Raw genomic sequence first — 11413 nt, forward strand, 5'->3', positions numbered from 1 at the left:
TCTTTCAGGTTTAAAACAACCCTTACACTTAGAACATCAATAATGTTATTGCAAAAAATATTTATTTCTAAATTCTTCTTAAAACACTTTTAGTAACAACAGTTATAGTCATACAGCTTATCGAGAATTTCCCGACTATGTGAGGTTTCCCGGACTTCACATAATTCCCTGGCCTATAAAAACCTTATGATAGCTCTAAGAACTAAATAAATTTTTTAAATTCCCTAGTTTTATGAAATTAACTTTTTTTATTCTAGAGATTAAGCGTAAAATAACGTAAATTTTTGCAATTATCTACATTTAAAAGAGCAACAATAGATAAAAAAAAATTGTCATGATATAATAAACAAACAAAACAATCGTAAAAAAGTTATTTTATGAAATAAGTAAGACGTTTTCGTTCTACTGATTCATATACTCGAAAGCAAAGTCCCTTTTCTCTTTAATGGTTCCCAAAGTAAAAATTCGAAGATTGCTTTCTAGCAAAATCAAAAGTTTTTATTAGGGTCGATTTTCGGATGGGGACATTTAATGTGAAGACATTCATAAACTAAATACAAAAAAAATTCAATTGAGAAAATTATGTCCTTTTTCTCTTTTTTTTCTATAGTATACATATACATAAATAACAAGAAAGAAAAGAGCTTAAAATTGAATTAAAAAACTTTAAACATACGACGACCAATTATTATTCTTATTATTTTTTAAAATTACTCTACTGACAGAAACTTATTGGACACACTTACTTTGATCATTTGGAAATTCATATTTTACTTCAAATACTAATATCTGTGCAGAAACTGAATCTACGATTTTGCAAGCAGAATCATTTGAAATTTTAGAACATTTCACATCGAATTCGCCTTGGTCAAATTATTTTAATTAATGAGTCAAACAATATTTAAAAATACAATACAATACAACAATATTTAAAAATAATAAAATCATGAAGAAACTCTATTATTTAAATCGAAATCAAGAGTACGATTAAATTATGGAATTTCTGAGTATTTATATAAAATATTGACTCGTGCAATTTGAATTTTTGGGAGCCAATAGTCCGAGATTCATCGTTAACCTTCATTTCTCTATACAGTAGAACTTCAGAATCAATCAGACATATACAAAATGAAACACAAAGGAATTTGAAGTTGCACTTTACAAAAAAATGAGGGTTAACGACGAATCTCGGACTTTTAGCTCCGAAAGTTAATGTTGCGTGAGTAAATATTCAGAACGAATACACAGCAATTATATAATATTTAAGCATACACTTCATTCAGATTTAGAGAGTACGATTTATTCTTGATTTGATGATTTTTCCAAATTTGTAGAAACACTATTCTAGATTTGGTAAAGAGTTGAGTTTGCGATTTCAAAATGTTTATTTATCTAAAAAGACTTTCAACTTAAAAACTAAATATTTTTCAACTTGTTCATTCGAAATTTTCTAATTGGTCAAATGATTCTACTTACAAAGTCGTAGATTCAGTTTCTGCACAGATATTTATCTTTCACGTGAAGTATGAAATTTCAAATAATGAAAAGAAAATATACCCGAACTTTCATTCGGTAGCGTATATTTGATTATTTATCATCCTCCAAGTTGCCTAAAAAACTTCAGACGTTTAAAATATAGAATAAAATTCTTCTAAATTCCTAAATAAACCAGGCAGTTGGAGGAAACAGAATGATGCCATTTGCTTACCAGACGTAAGTTACAAAGTATTTCATTTGAAGAATCATTTTTACCTATTCCAGTGTGATATGTTACTAGAAGATGATTATTGTGCGCATTCATAGCCACTACAGATCCAGGTAATGCAATTATTTCACGTTGAGTACCGCCTATCATGAAAAGTCTTAAATTTCTTCTGTCTGTAGCAACAGCAACAAAATTGTTACCAACAGCGAGACTTTGCGCTTCTTCGCCTTCAGGGATATCTATAGTCCACTCTTTATTTCCAGAACCCCAACCTAATTTAAGAAAACTTATTTTATTGCGATAAAATGTATTTGATAACTAATTAATTATAATGAATGTGTGTGTGTGTGTGTTTGTGTGTGTGTGTGTGTTAAAGGACAAATTATTATGCTAGAATTAAAAATATAAGAAAATGATCTAATAAAATTATTTAATATAATAAAAATAAATAATATATATACATGCACACACACACACACAGGGCGTCTTACCACCTGTGAGACAACGAGCAATGGAACGAACGTGATCGCAAATAGTTCAAAGACCTGCTGTTGAGATGCTATATTCTCCATACGCACAAAACAAACTTTTCACAATACGAACATCGAAAATGGCTGCTTTCGTAGCCTGCAAAGCGGGACGAAAATGGCTGTATGCAAGCGAGCGTGTACGAAAGTACTTTACAAACCCTATAGTTTCCAAGCCTGTTATGACAAACCCTAGAGTATTTATACTTTCGCGAGTTAAGACCTAACCCTACTGGAGAAACTTCTTAAGTATTGCCACTACAGCGCGCACAAACTTTCTGTGCGCTGTAGTGGCATCACTTACGTTGCAACGCAAACTTCACGTCTATTTGGAAGAATTGTCACTGCGTATTCGTCAATATTTGTGTCATTCTCGTTGAATGTTCTTAATGTGAAAAATAGTATACGCGGCAAGGGGCTGCAACCTCGCTAACACCAACTCGCATGTTGACTGTACTCGGGGACTGCGGCCCCTCGTGCAGCCAACTTCATGCTCGTCTGCTTTCGCTCGGTTACGCCCCTAGCCACGTAATGTACTACTGTGTGACCGATGTCCAGAGCTAGGCCGCAAAATCCTAATTATTTTTAAAAACTGTCAAAAATGTCATAAGCCTCGAAAAATAATTAATAAAATAATTTGCCCTTATTGCGGAGAGCAGAAAGTGCATTTTTTAAACTCGCATATATACTCTGAAAGATTATTAAAAATCGAATTTCCAATCTTTGTATATCAAAAATGTCCTCGAAAGTCCTTTAGTATTTGATATTAACTTTGGTAGAACAGTCTTGTAGAATTTAAAATGTTCTACACATTTTTTAGCTGAATATAATTTCTACTCTGGGATTTTTTACAATGATACACAATTTTCTAGACTATTCTACGATTCTGGAATATTTTAGATGTTTCAGGACTTTTCTAGAATATTCTCCTAGATTCTGGAAAGATTTTGGAATCCAAGCTTATTTAATATTCTGGAATTTTACAGAGTAATCTGAAATTTCATTAAATTTTCTATAATGTTTAGCAATTTCCGAAAATGTTCCGGAGTTGACTAAATTATTCTAGTGTTCTGGAATATTCTAGAAGTTTCTGAACTTTAATAGAATTCTTTATAATTGGAGAAAATAAAGAATTAATTTTTCATAACATGCGCATAAAAAGGGCGACAATGCGTGCATGTAGAGCGAAAAAAAATGTAATGTTATTTTTGTTAATAAACTTACATTAATAATTCTTTAATTAAATTTTAAAGGTTCTTAAAAAATAATATTAATACAGGTATCAATTAAAATTTTCAATTAATCACGAAATTACTACTACGATCATTTGTCAAAACTAATTTTAACTAGTCAAAAAGTGAATTAACCAAGCCCTTTTGTAAAAACTCGAAGATTTTTATTGTGCTTTTGTAAGGACTAGTTTTAAGTGTAGAGTTCAGTGAAAACTCGAAACTATTGGTGTTGTATAAAATATGTACCTTAAGCAAATCGCTTCTGCCTCTATACTTTTGGAGCATCTAAAAAATAAGTTTCAGCAACTGATCACAGAAATATGGTTGGTCACATCTCGAAATACTGGTTAAAGGGTGATTGGTCACATTTCAGACCCCTTGTCCAGGCCCCCCTTTAAAAAGTACTTTTTAGCGACTAAGCACAAAAGAGCGCTTAGAGTTGCAAACACAGTATTTCGGGTTTTTACTGAATAGTGCAGGTAAAACTAGTTCTTTCAAAAGCATAAATGGGTAAATCTAGTTTTGACTGATATTTTCAGTTAAAACACGAAGTAAGATGAGATTTAAAAAAGCTTCGAGTTTGTATAAACGGACTTGGTTACTTCACGTTTTGAAAAGTTAAATCTAGTTTTGACAAAAAAATGGTAGTCATTTCGAGTTGTGACTAATTAAAACTAGTTTTAACTGATTTCGGGGATAAACGTGAACATACACAAAAAACTAGACAAATTGGCTTCACCGTTTGTCCTCAGCTTTACACATTCGGAGAACGGTAGCTGTTACGACCTTGTGAAAGTTTAAAACCCTGCAACTTCTTAAATTCAAAAAATATACACGCCCAATACAAAGGTTAATTCCAAGGGCAAGGCAATTCAGCGTCAATAAAGTTTTGGTGTTTGCGGACGTGAACTATTGCATTTGTTTCCGAACCTCTAATTTATCTAGCTTGCTCCCTAAATCTAAATTTCAACCCATATTCTTTCGGACACTTTACTCCGAATCAGGGCTTAAAATAATTGGATTTTTTCCTGTTTTTGAGAAATAATTCTTTCTCTATATAGTAAGAAAATTTTACTTCTCCTCTATTATAAGAGTTAACTTCACTTCCACTAGATTTAGAACCCTTTGAGGGGCAGGTTCTATCAGGTCTGGCGTTATCTGAACTTTTCTTAAATGAATCGTTTAACTAAATTTATAAATTATCCTTCAGTGTTGAAAAATTAAAATTTTGCAGGATACTTTCCTGGACTCGCTACCATGTCCCAGACCAACACACTAGAATACTAGATCGACCAGGCCCCTCGAGGTCTGGCCCAGCTGGACGCGGCTTAAGACGATTCTAAGGTGCCGCAGTCCTCTCAGCGACATTTTTCTATGGTTCAGCGCTGGTCTGTACCTCGAAACACTGTAGCTCTCAGCCGGCGCCCGGACGCCTTCTACATTGTGTTACAGGGGTATATTTAAATGGAATAATGTATGAACTCTGTTGCGCCCTACCATTGAGGTCGAGTCGAAGGCGCGTTGTCGTGTTAAAATATTTGGGCAACTGAAATACACAGTAACGTACGTTACTTAAAGAAATTTTTATACTTTTTATACTAAATTAAATATATATGAAGTCTAATTGTCAGCAAAACATGCGGGTTTCTTTTTTTATGATTTACATACACCTTTAACCATTTGCATACTTTTTTTTTATATGCAACTAATCTTTTCAGTAAAAAATTTATTTGTTTTGTTGAAAATTCAACTGGTGCGTTGAAAAGTTATTTTATTTCCTTAGAAACTGATTTCTGTAACTGAGAATGAAACTATTTTATTTTTTGCTGCATATTTTTCTCTTCATTTAATATTCACCTATTTTGTTCTAAATAGTTCTCTTGTATGCATTTTTTAAATAAAGAAACTAAAAACTATTTCCCACTAAAATTGCAAAATTCGTCTGACATGCAGTTAATGTGGATAAAAATACAACTGTGCCTTTTTAACCAAATAAATTAATTTTCTACCCAAAAAAAATGAACTTTTTACCAAAAGACAAATTTTGAACAAAATAAATGAATGATGAATAGATGAAAAAAAGTAACTGTTTATTCTAAAAATTCTTCATACGAAGTCGACTGCAATGAAATTTCGAAATTAATCTTTCAAATTCTCTTTTATGAGAAAACATTATTTAATTTCTTAATTTTCTGTGTAATCAAAAGCTCATCAAAATTTTTATCCTGTACTAAAGTAAACTTTCAGTTTTGCAGTCTTAACAGCACCAAGTATAAGAAGCATAATTCGAAGAAAAAAAATGTATGAAAAATCGAAAAATGTACATCTCTGGTTGATAGTGTAATATTCTGCCAAAGAAACAAGAAGAAAGAAGAACACTGTGTACGTACATATGAAAAGGGCCCTTATGGTCGGCTTTAGTTTATGCGATATTCGGATTTTTCTATGACAGGGTCAAAATGATAATATTCAGGTTTGGGTGAAGAATAGTACGAGGATGTATATGAAATATATTTATAATATACTCATATTATGTACGAAAAGCAACTGAAACTGGGGTTCATCTTGGACTTGACATGTCTAAAAAATATCCGGTTGTATGCCCTATACGTAACTCCATACCAACTATATGGGTTCTTTTCATATAGACCCCCACCACTAGTAAATAACCTTTCAAAGAAAGACTCACCGTTTAATACAACCACAACAAGTTTACTTGGTGTATCTTCACTTGAAGCACAGCACAAAGCAAGAGCCTGGGGAGAAAGAGCAGCTACCGTGTGACGCAAATAATTACTAATTCGCATCGAATGGTGAACAGCTACATCGTGAAATTGGACTTCTATGTTAGACTCTTCACCGTCTTCTGAAGTAAAGCACATCACCAGTCCTGTATCATTCCATACCTAAAAAAATCACCTTAGCGATTTAGATGATTCTAAAGGTTATCCTATTTACTATAAATATCCCAATAAATAAAAATATGTATCCGATTACATAGGATTTTTTTAAGCTTGATGTTGGATCTCGAGCTTTGCTCTCGATAACGTATTTACCTCGCGCTACGCACTCAGTCATTGTACATCCCTCACATTTTTGCATAAGACTTTTAAGATTAAGGGACAACATAAACTTAGTGATAGTGAATTCACTTTTTTTAAGGCTCCTTCGGCATTAACGAACAAATTCTCAACACGTGTCTCGTGAGAAAAAAAGGGTTAAAAGCAAATAATCAGATCTAATTTAAAAATAATTTGGTTATGAAACATTTTTTGCACCTTGTTTCTTTCTGTCCAAAAATTTAATTTTTTTACTTGTAAACTCATTTTTCACGATAAAAGCAAAAACTATGGGGCTTATAAAAAAATTTGATTGTAACATATTTGTAACATATTTTTTAGCAGCCTCCTCCGCTGCTTTGTACAGAAACGATCCTTTGCCCACTTCTTCGTGCTTCCTGACCATTTTAAGAAGAAGGTCTCTTCCATTTACGACTCTATGTGCTGTACCCATAATAATCCTGTTGTGAAGACATTCAAGATTCAATATTCCGCGACCACCTTAGCGGCGTGAGATGTAAATTCGCGTAACAGAAGACTTAAGATGCATGCTTTTGTTCATTTACATAACCTTTATTGTCCCGATATCAAGGGATCTGAGCTCGTTCTTTGTCCATGGAACCAATCCAAATAAATAGAGTACTACCGGGACAGCAAGCATGTTTTCTGCAGATACTTTGTCCCTTGCTGACATTTCGGAAGATCAAATCTGCCAGATGAGACGTTTGTATCTGCTTCTGAGAGTATCCTTTATAGATATCACAGCATGATCGACGAGCTCAGGCTCCGTAGACGAGATCATCGTCTTCAGGTATGCCATTAAGTTTTCCTACCTTCAAATAAACCTTGGCGCATTTGTCTAATATATATATATATACATACATACATATATTCATATGACTTAAGACGATCTGAGGGTACCGCAGCCTGCTTGATCCCTCGACGACCTTTTTCTATTGTTCAGCGCTGGCCTGGATCTCGAAGCGCTATGGCTCTCAACCGGCGCCTTTTGCAGTATGTTACAGGAGTACATTTAAATGGAATTGTATATGAACTCCATTGCGCCCTACCATGGAGGTCGAGTTGAAGCCGCGCTGCCGTGTAAAAACCTTTGGGCAACTGCAATGTACAGTAACGTACGTTACTTAAAGAAAAAAGTAGCGTAAGTTACTTGAAGAACTTTTAATATCATTTATACTAAATTAAATATGTATAGAGTCTAACTGTTAACGAAACATGCGGGTTTCTTTTTTTATTATTTAAAGAAGTTTTTAACCATTTGTATACTTTTTTATAGTTTGTAGTTTTTTATAATTTGCCTTTTTTTGTAAAAAATATTCTTCTTTTTTTGCGTTGAAAATTAATTTGTTTGGTTGAAAATTACTTTTCTTTGAGTAAAAATCAATTTCGAAACCCAAAATTTAAATAAATTTATTGTCGATACTGTATAGTATTAAGGAATTTTCGGCAAGAATACCGTTAGTGAGAATAAGTGGGGATATAAATTTCTCATTAAGACCTCAATTCGGCATTTGATCTGAGTACAGAATCATTTGGCAATTAGTTTAATTTTACACGTTATAGGAGAAAGTTCCACTAATACGAATTGAAATGGAGTTCCTGGAAAGTGAAAGTAAGTTTGCAAGGTACATTTCAACTGTTAATGTGGTTAACTTTTTATTAAAGTGGAATTTGCTTCCGAAAACTAAAACGTGCGATGACTGCGACGGGACGTTTCATTTTACTACGAATGGTCGAAATGGGAATGCAATTAATCGTTCTGAGAGTAGAAAGTTTAGGGGCCGTACTTAAATTACCTAAGATGTTTCTTATCCATTTTTGACCCCCCCCCCCCTCCCCTATGTAAGATTTCGTAAGATTCGGTCAAACTTCCCCCTCTCCCCGAAATCTTACGTAAGATCAAAAACTTTGTAAATTACCGTACATTTTCCGGACAATATGGAAAAACCGTTATGTAAATCAAACGATTATAATAGTTTATTAGTCACTCAGCTGTTCGTCAAAACAAATGAAACACGCAACACTGCTATCGATTCTAAAAATAGATCCGTCATACGATAGTATCGTCAGTAACAATAGTGTCGATTAATTTAAAAACCCCGCGATAGCTGCTGATAACTTTTCCTCATATATTTATGCCGCTGGAGCTTGAAAATGATGAAAAAGTTAGGAAAAGTAGGCCTACTGGGGATCACCACGTACAAAAAAAACGCGCCTTTAAATCGACCTCCACTATGGTGTGGAACAGAGTTCATGCACGAACAAAATTTGATCTTCTTAAATTTTTGGTTTAAACAATTTATTTACGTTTAAAAGAAAATAATTTTCAACCAAAATAAAAATAATTTTTTACCAAAAAAGACCAATTTTTAAACAAATTTAAAAATTTATAATAACCATTGTTATAAACAATTATTGTGGCAAAATATATCAAATTTGAGATTTTTTAAAATTATAATTTCCTTCAATCGCCAGAACGCCTTTAGTTATTCCTTAAAAGAATAAATATTTAAGAATATTTGATAAAATAAAAAATTCAAATTTTTACAAACAAATTAGATGAAGAAATTCAAAATTTTGATGAAGAAATTCAATTTTAATATTTTGCTACAAGAATGGGTTACAACAATGGTGATTATCAACTTTTCAATTAGTGTTGTAATCAGTTATTAAATAGGTGAGACAAAACATCGGAGCGCAAAGCTCTTTAGAACTTAAAGTACTTTAATTTAAAACAGAAAAGTTCAAAATCGGACTAAAATTGAAGGCAGTGAACAATTTTGAACGAAAAAAGTGCATTTCTTCCCACTGTGTGCGCCTTTGACTCGACCTCCATGGTAGGCCGCAACAGAGTTCATATCCTATATTCCGTTTAAATGTCCCCTTTAACATAATGCAGAAGCCGCCGGTTGAGAGCAGTCCAGCTTCGAAGCCGAACCTATCGCTGAACAATAGAAAAGGGTCGCCGAGCGATCAAGCAGGCTGCGGTACCTCAGACATGAAAATTTCAGCCACAACCACGTATCACAACCGTGAGATAGGTGGTTACAGTCTGTAATGGAATCAATACGACGATCCAGCAAAAGCCTCGTGCACCCTAAGAACACGGAGTGACCCAAGGACAACCGCCTGCTGCATTATTTCCGCAAGTGTTCTAGCATATTGTTGACACGCAGGGATGCTTTTTAGGCTATTAGCAAGTGAAAGCTTGGCACCTCCAAAAGCGCCAATGATAAGGACGATCAGTTTAACAGAATATTCCGGGTACAACCGTTGCAACTCCCTTATAAGGTCTCGATACCTCTCTTTCTTTCCATTCTCCTTGGCTATGATGTTTTTGTCGACTGGTGCCGAAAATTCGATGACGAACATGGTTCGCTTCTCGAAGTCAAGAAGAACCATGTCAGGCCTCGAGTGAGCAACAGAAACAATCGTCGAGAATATAAAGTTCCAGTATATGTGGCACTTCCCATTCTCGACAATTGACTCGATTTCCCTAGGAGCATTTAGAGAAGCAACATTAAGGTTAATGCCGTAAGAGTGACAGAGATGGTAATAATGAACGCTTCGTGCCGCATTGTGCCTTTGAATGCAGGTCGTTCCCCCGTGAGTTGGACAACTAGATAGCATGTGATCTAAATGATCGGGGTGTGCATGGCACGCCCTGCAGCTATCATCAGGAATGTCTTGGCTCAAATTATGGCGACGGTATGTTAAGGTGGAAATTACACCGTCTTGACATGCCAAAATGAAACACTTCTTACCAGACTTCAATCCGGGCGATTTAAGGAAATCAAACGTTAGCTCACAAGATATTGACTGATCCTTCACATTTCTGTGACCTGGCTCACCCCTAATACTGAAATTAAGTCCGAGTGTTTCAGCAGCCTCCTCCGCTGCTTTGTACAGAAACGCTCCTTTGCCCACTTTTTCGTGATTCCTGACCATTTTAACATTCAAGATATTCAAGACTCAATATTCCGCGACCACCTTGACGGCGTGAGATGTACAGTCGCGGAACGGACGACTTAAGATGCATGCTTTTGTTAATGTGCATAACCTTTCTTGTTCCGATATCAAGGGATTTGAACTCGTTCTTGGTCCATGGAACTACTCCAAATGAATAGAGTACCACCGGGACGGCAAGAATGTTCGTTGCAGATACTTTGTTCCCCGCCGACAGTTCGGAAGACCAAATTTTCCGGATGAGACGTTTGTATCTGCGTCGGAGAGTATGCTTTATAGATGTCACATCCTGAATGCGGCTCTGTGGCACGCTCAGGTATGTATAAGTCTTTCCAGCGCAAAGGTGTCGTATAGCGCTTCTATCAACGAGCTCAGGATCTTCAGGGTTGCCATTAAGTTTTCCTCGCTTCAAATAAACCTTGGCGCATTTGTCTAACCCAAATTCTCCCTAGAGCTAGATGTAGTGGCTCTTTGTTTTTAGCATAGATCTTAAGATGATACATGTAAAATACATGAGTGACCTTGTACTTTCGATCTGCAGGTTTGCCGCACAAGTACCCGTCGGAATGGCGAAGTGCTAGAGATAGTGGCAATAATGTAAGGCAAAAGAGGAGTGGGCTCATGGTGTCGCCCTGAAAGACACCTCTCTAAAAGATGACCTTGTTAGTTGTCACACTATTTTTTCCAGATGAGATAGTAAATCTGGTTTTCCAAAGCGGCATCAATCTCTCTATGCCCCTAACTATTCGCGGATGAACCTTTAAGATTTCCAAAAGACAGATGATAAGTCTATGGGAGGTGGAATCGAAAGCTTTCCTATAATCAATCCAGGCCATCGATAGGTCACGCTGGTAGAATGCTGCATCTTTGCAGACACATCTATCGATGAGCAGGTTCTCCCGA

At 35.0% G+C, this 11413-nt stretch overlaps 1 protein-coding gene across 1 annotated transcript in view; it reads right to left on the bottom strand.

Annotated features, from left to right (window-relative positions):
• LOC117170636 (WD repeat and HMG-box DNA-binding protein 1) overlaps window positions 1-11413 on the bottom strand; it is a 60487-nt gene that overhangs the window by 21219 nt on the left and 27855 nt on the right. Inside the window, exons 8-9 of the mRNA XM_033357540.1 lie at window positions 6154-6370; window positions 1753-1977 (exon numbers count right to left, since the gene is read on the bottom strand). Of these exons, the coding sequence (XP_033213431.1) occupies window positions 1753-1977; window positions 6154-6370 (442 nt within the window). The remainder of the gene's footprint in view (window positions 1-1752; window positions 1978-6153; window positions 6371-11413) is intronic.

This window comes from Belonocnema kinseyi, chromosome 4 (genome assembly GCF_010883055.1).
Source record: "Belonocnema kinseyi isolate 2016_QV_RU_SX_M_011 chromosome 4, B_treatae_v1, whole genome shotgun sequence".
NCBI lineage: Eukaryota > Metazoa > Arthropoda > Insecta > Hymenoptera > Cynipidae > Belonocnema > Belonocnema kinseyi.